The sequence below is a fragment of the Mesoplodon densirostris genome, chromosome 2 (assembly GCF_025265405.1).
Source record: "Mesoplodon densirostris isolate mMesDen1 chromosome 2, mMesDen1 primary haplotype, whole genome shotgun sequence".
NCBI lineage: Eukaryota > Metazoa > Chordata > Mammalia > Artiodactyla > Ziphiidae > Mesoplodon > Mesoplodon densirostris.
The window spans coordinates 108,480,379-108,495,124 of record NC_082662.1 but is presented as its reverse complement, the minus strand read 5'-3'; the positions used below and the strand labels follow the sequence as shown (position 1 = coordinate 108,495,124).

Below are 14,746 nucleotides of genomic sequence, written 5' to 3'. Positions count from 1 at the left end.
CCTCACCTATTTTTCTAGATTTTCATTAATTCTTTCTCCATCCTTCTCTAGGAAAGAAGGTGATTTCAAAGTCACAATTAGGACTTTGTCTAGGCATAAGAGCTGAGTTCACAGTGATACCATGAATAACCATGGCAGTAACAATAAGGCTTTGACTGAGAGGAGCAGGTGGTAGGGGGAGATAAAACCAGCTTGAACCCCATTCTATACTCTAGTGCTCCAGCCATGACAAAAAGCCTCCTGTTGATGAACTTGCTCTCTGCTGTCTCCAGGACTTTTCATGGGTAGCAGTGTCAGCCTGGAAAGTCATTCCCCTTCAATTTCCATTCAGCTCTGACTTCACTATCTCCAACTAGCCTGTACGGATTTGAATTAGATATTACCTACTAAAGGAAGCCCATCTGACCCTAAAGTCTGGGTAAGGGCCCCTCCTGAGTGCCTCCACAGCACTGTAATGATTACATTCTGCTGTAATTGGCTAATCTGTAAACTCCATGAGGGCAGGAACCACGTTTGCCTATCCATTATTGTATGTGCAGTGCTTAAGACATTATGTTGTATACAGTAAGCACTTTAGAAATATTTGTAGAATGATTAGATAAATAAAAGGAATGCACATGATTAAAAATTCAGATAAAACCAAAACTTATAAAGAAGGTAAAAATCATGGCTAATCCTATCACCCAGACCTAATCACTTTAAATATTTTGGTGTATATCCTTCCAGACATTTCTAGTTTTTCTCCCTCAAAAATGAGATCTTATAAATACTATGATATCGCTTATATGTGGAATCTAAAAAATACAACAAACTAGTGAATATAACATAAAAGAAGCAGACTCACAGACACAGAGAACAAACTAGTGGTTACCAGTGGGGAGGGAGGGGCAGTATAGGGGTGGGGGAGTGAAGGTACAAACTGTTGGGTGTAAGATAGGTTCAAGGATGTGCTGTATAACAAATAGCCAATATTTTTAATAATGGAAATGGAAAGTAACCTTTAAAAATTGTGTAAAAATAAAAGTTTTTTAAAGAGATCTTATTTTATGTAATATTCAAATTATTGTTGTTCTGTTGTTTAATTTTAAATTTATTATTATTATTACAGACATCCTTCCAAGTCAGTACATTGCTCTGTGATGCTCTGTTGTATGTGTACCATGGCTGAAATAATCAATCCTTGCCTTGATGAATAATAGATTGTTTCTAATATTTTATTAGTATAAAATCACTGAAACATTCATCCTTCAACACACACCTTTTCATACTTGATCACTGTGCATGTAAAACTAGAACAGGCCTGGCACATAGATTGTACCCACATACTGAGTAGATGAACAAACAAATGAATAAGGGGAGCAGCTGCACATAGAGAGGCATAATGAAATTGTGGCTAAGCGTTCAGGTTCTGGAATCGGTACACTTCTGTTAAAGTCCCAGCTCTAGCACTTTCTAGCAATCACTAGTCTTTTCCTAGCTTCAGTGTCCCTCCCTGTACAAATGAAAATAATGGTTGTATCAACCTCAAAAGACTGTTTTCAGGGCTTCCCTGGTGGTGCAGTGGTTGAGAGTCCACCTGCCAATACAGGGGACACAGGTTCGTGCCCCGGTCGGGGAAGATCCCACATGCCGCGGAGCAGCTAGGCCCGTGAGCCATGGCTGCTGAGCCTGTGCGTCCGGAGCCTGTGCTCCGCGACGGGAGAGGCCACAGCAGTGAGAGGCCTGCGTACCGCAAAAAAAACAAAAGACTGTTTTCAGAACTGAATAAGATAATGCAAGTCAGGTGCATTCACAGAGGTCTGCACACTGTAGTACTCAATAAATATTAATTGATATCATTATTTTTGTTATTTTAAAATTTTATCATTGGAATGGAAATTCCTCAAGTCCATAGGAAGAAAGACAGAGCTTCTCTTCATACAGTGAAGAGGAGAAGACAACAAGTCTAATGAGGACACAGAGAGGAGATAACAAAAAATAAGAAGGATTATTCTCATTCAAGTGCCATTTTCTCTGTGGAAGTGACTGCTCTTTTCTGTGTTGGTAACCATACCTTCCAGAACTTTCAGGGTTGTTCAGTTTTTGTAATTTCATTCTTTTTGATAAAGTTACTTTGTTAATTGTGTAACCAAATGTGAGCCAATATTTATATCTTTATAAAGTTTACTATACATATGAATACAAATTAGAAAAAATGTTTTGTCCTAACATCTAGGTTTTTTTTTTTTTTTCTTTTTCTTTTTGCGGTATGCGGACCTCTCACTGTTGTGGCCTCTCCCGTTGCGGAGCACAGGCTCTGGACGCGCAGGCTCAACAGCCATTGCTCACGGGCCCAGCCACTCCGCGGCACGTAGGATCTTCCCAGACCGGGGCACGACCCGTGTCCCCTGCTTTGGCAGGCGGGCTCTCAACCACTGCGCCACCAGGGAAGACCCTAACATCTAGGTTTTAAAGACATACATTTGATTGGCAATTACTCTAATCTTGTGATCTCTTCCACTGGTGCCTTAGATGTTATTTAAATTAAATTTCGAGTAATTTAAATTTCTTATGTCCCTAATCAGAGTGTATGCTCTCTGAGAATGGTAACTCATATACATCTCTGCATCCTCTACAGCACTCAGAATCATTCCTTTTATTCATAGTTCTTAAGAAAAATGTGATTGATTTGATGCCTATTTTTGGCAGTGTTGCTTAGGAATGAAAATGTTGCCGAAGTTCTGTGGAGTGACTGTGTGGAATCCCTCCTAAAAGTCATGTTTAACAAGAAAGAAAAAATCCTGTGCTTATGATTGCTGAAAGTTTCAGATTTATCCCCCCTTCCCTTCTCATCTAATAACTTTTTGAAAGTCTCAAGACTTTGTGAAACCAGAACCAGTATGCTTGGGGCACTGTGGTTTGAGGAACATAAATGCCATTTTCCAAAAAAAAAAAAGAAAGAAAATGTACTTCACCAGTAGCTTTCATTTTCCAAGGCTGTAATTAAAGAAAAACTCAAGAAGCACTTGAAATGGCTGGACCTAAAGGCAGAAGTCACATGACCCAGACTCACCTAAACTAGAACAAGAAACCCAGGCCGTGATAACTCAGATCTCCATAAATGTAGAAAAGTCACTTTTAGGACTCACTCCCCGCACCCCACACCCCAGACTTCAAGACCCAAGTGGAAAAATTTGCCAGGATGGGTGGGGCCTCAACAGGCTGACTCACTGTGGTTGGATTCAGACTGCCCAGAAAAGCTAGCTTCAGACTATAATTAAGCAAACACTGCAGCTGGTCTTGTTGGCATTTTCATGTTAAAGACAACATTATTAGAAAATGTGTAAACAGGGGAGGGCAGTGGAGGCCTCCTCTAGACCTTAAAGCCACAGACCCCTACCCTTTCCATGGCTTTTCTATATATAGCATTTGCCATTTTGATTCTCTGCATAGAACCAAATTGCACACGTTGCACTAATGTAACCTCTCCTTCTCTGAATGGTCCTTTCATTTCCCCAAGAACCTTGACTCTTGGAATTATCTTGGCTCTGCCACTTTATACCTGTAATAGCTTACATCAAGTTCTTTGAGTCTTGGTCTCTTCACTCATATAATGGATGTAATATAATATCTAATATCTATCTCATAAGTTAGGAAAATGAACTGAAAAAGAGCTGAAATAAAATGTGTTAAATGTCTAAAAAGTGCCTTGTGTTTAATAAACACTCAATAAATATTATTATTAGCTATTATTATGATCTTCTTAATAACTCCTGTCAAATATTTCAAAAGGCCTCTGCTTTCTTTCTCCTACTTTACATTTATAATTTTATGATCCCAGTTTAGGTAGACAGTTATCTCCCTTTAAACTCACCATTAAAAATAAGTGTACTGGGCTTCCCTGGTGGCGCAGTGGTTGGGAGTCCGCCTGCTGATGCAGGGGACACGGGTTTGTGCCCCGGTCCGGGAAGATCCCACATACCGTGGAGCGGCTAGGCCCGTGAGCCACAGCCGCTGAGCCTGCGCGTCCAGAGCCTGTGCTCCGCAACGGGAGAGGCCGCAGCGGTGAGAGGCCCGTGTACCGCAAAAAAATAAATAAATAAATGTACTTTTCCCACCTGGCTCTGTAGTACAATGGATAGCGCATTGGACTTATAAAAATAAATGTATTTTTCCTGACTTCTCAGTTTCCTATCCTAACCAATTAATTAATATACCAATACCCTCTTTAGAATCATTTTACTTACTGTGAATATACTCAGTGAATACTGAAGTAGAGGCCAGGGGGAATACAAATCCAATATAACACCTAATCTTGAACACTTTTCAACAAATTTAGTTTAATTGATGAACATCTACTGAGCATTTACTAGGTACCAGCATTATGCCAGGTTCTAGAGACTAGAAAAAGGTGAACAAGAGGCTTTCTGCCTCTGAATTGCCTAGAGTCTGGGTATATATTTTGAGACTGGAGAATGAGGGGAGGTATTCTAAAAAGAAAAACAAATAAACAAAAAACTGGACCTGAACTGAAACTTGAAGGATGAGTAGGCTTTAACCAGGTAAAGAAGAGGAGAGAAAAATTATTCTAGGCAGCGGGAACAGCCAGAACAGAGGCTTGGAAGTATGAAACAACTTCGAATTGCAAGCAGTTCAGAATTAATGGAATAGAAAGCATGTGATGGAGAATACTGGGAGATAAAAGTGGATTTACAGTTTACCTAGGGAAGATAGAACTGCACTCTGTGCCCATCTAGATAGGCGGAGCTCATGATTCCAGGCCTATATGAGTCAGCACTTTTATTACCACCAACATAGAAAGTACTATTTTAGGTCACAAAAATGACGAGTATTCTCAGCACATTATGAGTTGCTTGGTAACTTCCTCTGTTACTCTTTGTGCCTTTATTTCCTGATTTGTAAACTGGTGTAATAATCATGCTTTCTTCACAGGGTTTCCATTAGCATTAAATGAGATGATATTGCACATATTAGCACACTACTTGACACACAGAAAGTGATCAACACATGCTAGCTAGTGTTATCTATGTGCTGCTCTAGTCTCGCTCACCCCAGAGATGCTGGAGGTGGAGTGGGTGCTGTGATCAGTGAGAAAACATATAGGAGAGAATTTTTCTCAACATATGACTATGGCCATTTGACATATGACTATGTAAAATGACCCAACAACCTGTCAGGATTTGTAATCATGGTACCTAAACTCCATGATCCTGAAAAAGTCACAATCTCTATGAGTTCTGGTTCCCTCACTTGAAAATAGGAACAGTGATGCTTGTTTCATGCAGGTTTATAAAGACAAAATAAGGCAATTTATGAGAAGTACTTAACCCACTTCTCAAGTCTATAGTTCTGGAAAGAATAGAGATCACTCCATCAATGTATCTTCGGGGGGCGGGGGGAAGTGCCTTTGAAACAAAGCTGACAAGGTTTAAAAATTAATTAAATCATTCACTCATTCAAAAAGTACAAATGAAGCATACATACTAAGCAAAACTCTTTTATCATGGGAAGCAATACCTATTAATTTACTTCTACCAGTGTAAACTTGAGTAGGCTCATCTGTGTCACTATTTCTGACCCCTCACCCCTGCCTATCCTTCTCTAACCCCACTCATACTGTTGGTCAGGGATACAGAATGCAAGAAAAGAAAAGGAAAGAAAACTATATCTTCAAAGCTCTGTTCCCTTTGCCCCTTCCTCCTGTACCAATATAGTGAAGAAAAATGCCGTCACTTTCACTTGTTAATTGACCAATGATGTATTTTCCATAATGTGCCAGTATTTAGATTTTTAGTGTATTATCCCTTACTCTGGAATCAAAGGCTCTTTTCCCTAGAATTTCCAACATCAACAAATATTTCAGAAGCAATCACATTAACTGATCAATTAATTTTTACTGATTAAGTATCTTTAATATTACTTCTTTCCTTGTTCTGTTTTTTTTTCTTTTTTTTACATCTTTATTGGAGTATAATTGCTTTACCATAGTGTGTTAGTTTCTGCTTTATAACAAAGTGAATCAGTTATACATATACATACGTTCCCATATCTCCTCCCTCTTGCGTCTCCCTCCCTCCCACCCAACCAGGTGGTCACAAAGCAACAAGCTGATCTACCTGTGCTAAGTGGCTGATTCCCACTAGCTATCTACCTTACGTTTGGTAGTGTATATATGTCCATGCCACTCTCTCACTTCGTTCCAGCTTACCCTTCCCCCTCCCCATATCCTCAAGTCCATTCTCTAGTAGGTCTGTCAATTTATTCCCATCTTACCCCTAGGTTCTTCATGACATTTTTTTTTCTTAGATTCCATACATATGTGTTAGCATACGGTATTTGTCTTTCTCTTTCTGACTTACTTCACTCTGTATGACAAACTCTAGGTCCATCCACCTCACTACAAATAACTCAATTTCATTTCTTTTTATGGCTGAGTAATATTCCATTGTATATATGTGCCACATCTTCTTTACCATTCATCCGATGATGGACACTTAGGTTGTTTCCATCTCCTGGCTATTGTAAATAGAGCTGTAATGAACATTTTGGTACATGACTCTCTTTGAATTATGGTTTTCTCAGGGTATATGCCCAGTAGTGGGATTGCTGGGTCATATGGTAGTTCTATTTATAGTTTTTTTGTTTTGTTTTGTTTTTGCGGTACATGGGCCTCTCACTGTTGTGGCCTCTTCCGTTGCAGAGCACAGGCTCCAGATGCGTAGACTCAACGGCCATGGCTCATGGGCCCAGCCGCTCCATGGCATGTGGGATCTTCCCAGACCGGGGCACGAACCCGTGTCCCCTGCATCGGCAGGCGGACTCTCAACCACTGTGCCACCAGGGAAGCCCCTATTTGTAGTTTTTTAAGGAACCTCCATACTGTTCTCCATAGTGGTTGTAGCATTTCACATTCCCACCAGCAGTGCAAGAGGGTTCCCTTTTCTCCACACCCTCTCCAGCATTTATTGTTTCTAGATTTTTTGATGATGGCCATTCTGACCAGTGTGAGATGATATCTCATTGTAGTTTTGATTTGCATTTCTCTAATGATTAATGATGTTGAGCATTCTTTCATGTGTTTGTTGGCAATCTGTATATCTTCTTTGGAAATAGAAGTGTCTATTTAGGTCTTCTGCCCATTTTTGGATTGGGCTGGGGTTTTTTTTTGTTATTGAGCTGCATGAGCTGCTTGTAAATTTTGGAGATTAATCCTTTGTCAGTTGCTTCATTTGCAAATATTTTCTCCCATTCTGAGGGTTGTCTTTTGGTCTTGTTTATGGTTTCTTTTGCTGTGCAAAAGCTTTTAAGTTTCATTAGGTCTCATTTGTTTATTTTTGTTTTTGTTTCCATTTGTCTAGGAGGTGGGTCAAAAAGGATCTTGCTGTGATTTATGTCATAGAATGTTCTGCCTATGTTTTCCTCTAAGAGTTTGATAGTTTCTGGCCTTACATTTAGGGCTTTAATCCATTTTGAGTTTATTTTTGTGTATGGTGTTAGGGAGTGTTCTAATCTCATACTTTTACATGTAGCTGTCCAGTTTCCCCAGCACCACTTATTGAAGAGGCTGTCCTTTCTCCACTGTACATTCCTGCCTCCTTTATCAAAGATAAGGTGACCATATGTGCGTGGGTTTATCTCTGGGCTTTCTATCCTGTTCCATTGATCTATATTTCTGTTTTTGTGCCAGTACCATACTGTCTTGATTACTGTAGCTTTGTAGTATAGTCTGAAGTCAGGGAGCCTGATTAATCCAGCTCTGCTTTTCGTTCTCAAGATTGCTTTGGCTATTCAGGGTCTTTTGTGTTTCCATACAAATTGTGAAATTTATTGTTCTAGTTCTGTGAAAAATGCCAGTGGTAGTTTGATAGGGATTGTATTAAATCTGTAGATTGCTTTGGGTAGTAGAGTCATTTTCACAATGTTGATTCTTCCAATCCAAGAACATGATATATCTCTCCATCTATTTGTATCATCTTTAATTTCTTTCATCAGTGTCTTATAATTTTCTGCATACAGGTCTTTTGTCTCCTTAGGTAGGTTTATTCCTAGATATTTTATTCTTTTTGTTGCACTGGTAAATGGGAGTGTTTTCTTGATTTCACTTTCAGATTTTTCATCATTAGTATATAGGAATGCCAGAGATTTCTGTGCTTTAATTTTGTATCCTGCTACTTTACCAAATTCATTGATGAGCTCTAGTAGTTTTCTGGCAGCATCTTTAAGATTCTCTATGTATAGTATCATGTCATCTGCAAACAGTGACAGTTTTACTTCTTCTTTTCCAATTTGGATTCCTTTTATTTCCTTTTCTTCTCTGATTGCTGTGGCTAAAACTTCCAAAACTATGTTGAATAAGAGTGGTGAGAGGGGGCAACCTTGTCTTGTTCCTGATCTTAGTGGAAATGCTTTCAGTTTTTCATCATTGAGGACAATGTTGGTTGTGGGTTTATCATATATGGCCTTTATTATGTTGAGGAAAGTTCCCTCTATGCCTGCTTTCGGCAGGGTTTTTATCATAAATGGGTGTTGAATTTTGTCAAAAGCTTTCTTTGCATCTATTGAGATGATCATATGTTTTTTCTCCTTCAATTTGTTAATATGGTGTATCACGTTGATTGATTTGCGTATATTGAAGAATCCTTGCATTCCTGGAATAAACCCCACTTGATCATGGTGTATGATCCTTTTAATGTGCTGTTGGATTCTGTTTGCTAGTATTTTGTTGAGGATTTTTGCATCTATGTTCATCAATGATATTGGCCTGTAGTTTTCTTTCTTTGTGACATCCTTGTCTGGTTTTGGTATCAGGGTGATGGTGGCCTTGTAGAATGAGTTTGGGAGTGTTCCTCCCTCTCCTATATTTTGGAGGAGTTTGAGAAGGATAGGTGTTAGCTCTTCTCTAAATGTTTGATAGAATTCGCCTGTGAAGCCATCTGGTCCTGGGTTTTTGTTTGTTGTAAAATTTTTAATCACAGTTTCAATTTCAGTGCTTGTGAGTGGTCTGTTCATACTTTCTATTTCTTCCTGATTCAGTCTTGGCAGGTTGTGCATTTCTAAGAATTTCTCCATTTCGTGCAGGTTGTCCATTTTATTGGCATAGAGTTGCTTGTAGTAATCTCTCATGATCTTTTGTATTTCTGCAGTGTTAGTTGTTACTTCTTTTTCATTTCTAATTCTATTGATTTGAGTCTTCTCCCTTTTTTTCTTGATGAGTCTGGCTAATGGTTTATCAATTTTGTTTATCTTCTCAAAGAACCACTTTTAGTTTTATTGATCTTTGTTATCATTTCCCTCATTTCTTTTCCATTTATTTCTGATCTGATCTTTATGATTTCTTTCCTTCTGCTAACTTTGGGGTTTTTTTCTTCTTCTTTCTCTAATTGCTTTAGGTGCAAGGTTAGGTTGTTTATTTGAGATGTTTCCTGTTTCTTAAGGTAGGATTGTATTGCTATAAACTTCCTCTTTCCTTGTTTTAAGTCTCCCTCCTTACCTCCCTTGACTAAGTCTGTTCAGGCTGCTTTAAGAAAATATCACAGACTGGGTAGCTTATAAACAACTGAAGTTTATTTCTCACAGTTCTGGAGGGTGGAAGTCAAAGATCATGGTGGCAGCCCGGTCAGGTGAGGGTTCTCTTCTGGGTCACAGAATTCTTGTATCCTCCATGGTGGAAGGGGTTAGAAATCTCTCTGGAGCCTCTTTCATAAGGCACTAATCTCATCCATGAGGGCTCCACCCTCATGACTTAAGCACCTTCCAAAGGCCCCACTTCCCAGTGCCATCACCTTTAGGGGTTAGTATCTCAACACATGAATTTTGAGCAAACACAAACATTCAGAACATAGGGTCCCTCTAGCCCAGTCTCTTATCAGATCTATACATGAACATACTTCTCTTCCTTTCACCCAAATTTCCCCTTTGTCTGGAATATTACAATCTTCTTCTCTAACTGGTAAAATCTAACTGAACTTTGAAGACCTCACTAAATGTGCAGCCCCATGAGAGGTGTCCTCTTGTAGGAGGCCCTTCTCTGTCCTTTAATAAAATTAAACATTCTCTCTCAAGATCTCAGAGTACACTGTCCTTATCTTTATCTTAAGGACACCTTATATTGTAAGTAATGCAATGTCTGTACTTCCCAATAGACTATTACTAAGGATAGGAATAGCATGTTATTTGAAGTGATCAAGTATTTGTTGCAGGGATAAATGAAGTAAGGATGGCGCCATGGTCTGAATGTGTCCCTCTTGCCCCCATTCATATGTTGAAATCCTAAACCTCAAAGACGATGGTACTGTATTAGGAGATGGGCCTTTGGGTTTCATGTCTTATAAAAGAAGCTTCAGAAAGATCCCTAGCCCCTTCTGCCATATAAGAACATAGTGAAAAGGCATCAGCTATGAACCAGTAAGAGGGCCTTCACCAGAAGGTGGGCCTTCACCAGAAGGTAACCATGCTGGTGCCCTGATCTTGGACTTCCACCCTCTAGGACTGTGAGAAATAAATTTCTGTTGTTTATAAGCTACCCAGTCTGAGTTATAGTAGCCTGAATGGACTAAGACAGATGGATTCCTGGCTGCCCAGCCCAGGCCTGTATCTCTTTGACATCTGCTTCATGCCCTGGAGGAGCCGACCTTTCTCTGGCACAAACCTTTAATATGTCCCTTTCCCCTTTCCGAGTACAGATCTCATCCTTTATCCCAAGGCTACTGAATGCATGATTTAAACTTTAGAGAAAATATCATGTTATTTAGTGTTTTACCAGTTTTTAGGGTGGGACATTGTAATGTGTCACTCTCCCTCCTACATTTTTTTTTTCTAACTAATGTTTCCTCTAATTTTCAAATCCTTTCATGGAGATTCTTCATACAGCAGGTGCTATCATTCAAAGTCTACAGAATGAATGGATGGATGAATGGATGTAAGAATGAACAGACCTGTGAGCAGGTCACAGCTTGGTTTACTGACAATGACCATTCTGACAAATGCATGTGCTGTAGCCTCATTGTTATTTATATACTGCTTGACACATAGGGGAGAGACATGTAAAATATCTCTTATTGGCCTTTTCTTTGCATCCTACCTTGGTTTCTGTCAGTGGTTCCCAGCATTGAGGAGTAAGGACTCACCAGCGATATTAGACCTCATTGCTCAGAGAAAAAGACTTAGGACTCCACAGTTGAAAGTCAGCTGACCCCTGCTCATCACCCAGCTCAGCCCATTATTTTCCCGCTCCCACAGCACCTGGGCATTCATCTGATCAGTGGAGGTGACACCCTTCATTTCTATGATCCAAATCATCTCTCCACCAAAAGGAGCATGCAGGCAGACTGCCTTTCAGAGAGCACCCTCACAGCTTTGGGGAGTGCCGCAGCTCTGCTCACCCTTTCTGCACTGCAGTAGATGCAAAAGGCAGAAAAGAGGAAAGGGGTGGGTGGTACTGCCCCACTCCTACCACCAGCACCACAGCTGTTCAGAGGGTTAGTCTTCAAAACCACTTAATATTCCTGCAAACTCTGTCTTTTTTTAAAAAACAAAACGGTGGCCATGACAACTCTGAGCACAAAAACCAAGAGTGGGCTGTTTAGATTCTCAGGCACACATTATATGGAACACATTCTTTGTCCACAGGAATGTCTGGTAGGATGTACATTAGGTCCTAGTGAAACATTTCTATTTACAAATTGAAAGAAGACAGGGTAAACCCATGTCAACACTACTTTATTAACCTTTTTTTGAAAATGGAATTTTTATTTTATATAACAAAAGCTATCAGTTCAAGAATGAAAGAATCCCACACATCTCAGGGCATTTTTACACAGTATTCATGTGTGTCCTGATTCCTGGGCAACCCCCAGGGGGCACCAAAGAGCTGTTTCCTTTTTTAGCACACAGGGATATAAGAAATCCTGGGTGCTCTTTCCAGGCCGTAGATAGGTTCCAGTAGGTAGGTTCTATTGTGCAGACCTCCTTGGATCAAACCAGGGCACAGGGAACTGGGGGCCTGTATTACATTGTCAGTAATTTGGCTTTTGGCCAAATCTAAGGATAAACCTATCAAGATGCAGAGCACTTCAAGAGTTAAATCAGGAGTTTCAAGCAACAATGCCAGATTCTTGTTGAGAAGCAAATGGCTGTGGCTGAGCCACTTCATGCTGCAGACGGTATCCAGATATCCAGAGTGGTCCAAGCCAGCAGCAGAGCATATAATGCCAGCCGACTGACTAGGTCTCCTGTGCTCACTATGGCCCACCTACAGATTCTTGGGGTGCCATTTAAACTTCCTAAATTTATCTGAGAAGTAAACCAGGGGTAAAAATGTTAAGACAGAAATAGTGGTACGGGCAATTGCCCATGAACCACAGTGCTCAGCATATAGCTAACAGTGCATAAGCTTATTGGGATAAATGCTATTGAAAGAGACAACATTTTGATAAGAACACCCATAATCCAAGCTAAATTATGGGTCATATTTTTATAAGACACCACTATCCCCTGATACTCCTTCTAACTGGGATAACAATTATCCACCCATGTGACTTACCCTCTCAAAGTCTCGAAGAGCCTGGGTCTGCACCTGAAGGGGTCTTTCAAATGCTCTCAAGGAATGCCCAAAGGGGACCTTCTCACCACTTCTCCAGGTCTGTGACTGTGCTGGAGGGCCTCGATCTTTGGTGTTACTAAGAAAAGCTGCCAGTGAAACAGAACAACAGAAAATTGTATAAAATAGTGGCATTATGATCATCCCAACCTGCATGTTCCAGCAGAATTTGGTTTCTGCAAAATATGAACCAATTCTAGGCCACAGAGAAGCAGTTCACATACAGTAGCCTGTGGTAGATCATACTAGTAGTGGTCCCCAGCACAGCACACTAGGTTATGTCCACACGCCTTTGTCATGTGATGTTCCTTCTCCTGTCATCAAGAAGTGGGGTCTATTTCTCTACCCCTTGAATCTGGGTTGGCTTAGTGACTTGCTTTGACCTAGAGAATGTGACGAAAATGCTGCTGTAGGATACGTTCAGGAAACTAGGCCTTGAGAGGCCTTGCATTTCTGTCCTTGCCTTCCTAAAACCCCAAGACTACCTTGTTGTGAAGAAGCCCAGACTACCTTCCAGGGGGAGGAAAGGCCAAGTACAGGGGGAATGAAGATGCCAGTCACCACTGCCAGACACTTGAGAAAGCCTGTCTCGGACCCTCATTCCCAGTCAAGCTGTCAGATTGTAGAAACAATAAACGTTGGAGAGGGTGTGGAGAAAAGGGAACCCTCTTGCACTGTTGGTGGGAATGTAAATTGATAGAGCCACTGTGCAGAACAGTATGGAGGTTCCTTAAAAAACTAAAAATAGAACTACCATATGACCCAGCAATCCAACTACTGGGCATATACCCTGAGAAAACCATAATTCAAAAAGATGCATGTACCACATTATTCATTGCAGCACTATTTACAATAGCCAGGACATGGAAGCAACCTAAATGTCCATTGACAGATGAATGGATAAAGAAGATGTGGCACATATATACAATGGAATATTACTCAGCCATAAAAAGGAACAAAACTGACTTATTTGTAATGAGGTGGATGGATCTAGAGTCTGTCATACAGAGTGAAGTAAGTCAGAAAGAGAAAAACAAATACCATATGCTAACGTATATGTATGGAATCTAAAAAAACAGTACTGATGAAGCTAGGGGCAGGGCAGGAATAAAGACGCAGACGTAGAGAATGGACTTGAGGACACGGGGGGGAAGGGGAAGCTGGGACGAAGTGAGACAGTAGCATTGACGTATATACACTACCAAATGTAAAATGGATGGCTAGTGGGAAGCTGCTGCATAGCACAGGGAGATCAGCTCGATGCTTTGTGACGACCTAGAGGGGTGGGATAGGGAGGGTGGGAGGGAGGCTCAAGAGGGAGGGGATATAGGGATATATGTATACCTATAGCTGTTTCACTTTGTTATATAGCAGAAGCTAACACGCCATTGTAAAGCAATTATACTCCAATAAAGACATTTAAAAAAAGCTGTCAGATTATTTGAGTGATGGCAGTTATTTGAGTGATCCCAAGTGAGACCAACAGAAGAAATGCCCAGTTTGCTAACATCCAGGATTGTGAGAAATAATAAACCACTGTTGTTTTAAGCTTGAGTGGGCAAACTTTTTCTTAAAGGGCCAGATAGTAAATATTTTAGGCTCATGGGCATCAACTCTGTCACAGCTACTCAACTCTGACCTGATAGCTCAAAGAACATGCAGAAAATATGTTAGTGAATGAGCATGACTGTGCTTTTATAAAACTTTGTTTACAAATACTGGCAATTGGGCCTACGGGCTGCAGTTTGCTGACCCCTGTTTTAAGCCACTAAGTTTTATTTATTTATTTGTTTATTTATTTATTTATTTATTCATTATTTATTTTTAACATCTTTATTGGAGTATAATTACTTAACACTGTTGTGTTAGTTGCTGCTGTATAACAAACGGAATCAACTATATGTATTTAAGCCACTAAGTTTTAGCGTGGTGTGTCACATGACCAAAGATAACTGAACCATAGCTTTATTTGAAATAAAAAATCAAGCTACTAGCTAAGAAGTATTTCTACAAAATCTCTCTACAGAGGATCTTTTAGGTTATTGTATAGGAATAATTTCATTTATAGTTACTGCAACCAGTGAAATAGACTGATGTGATTATTACACTCATTTAACTAATGAGTAAATAAAGGTTCAGCAAGTTTGC

The 14,746-nt window shown here is 40.0% G+C and overlaps 1 protein-coding gene across 1 annotated transcript in view; it reads right to left on the bottom strand.

The window, feature by feature from the left end:
• Positions 1-14,746, bottom strand: part of LOC132484163 (myomegalin-like) — a 105,462-nt gene that overhangs the window by 42,058 nt on the left and 48,658 nt on the right. Inside the window, exon 3 of the mRNA XM_060090385.1 lies at positions 12,542-12,687. Within this exon, the coding sequence (XP_059946368.1) occupies positions 12,542-12,687 (146 nt within the window). The remainder of the gene's footprint in view (positions 1-12,541; positions 12,688-14,746) is intronic.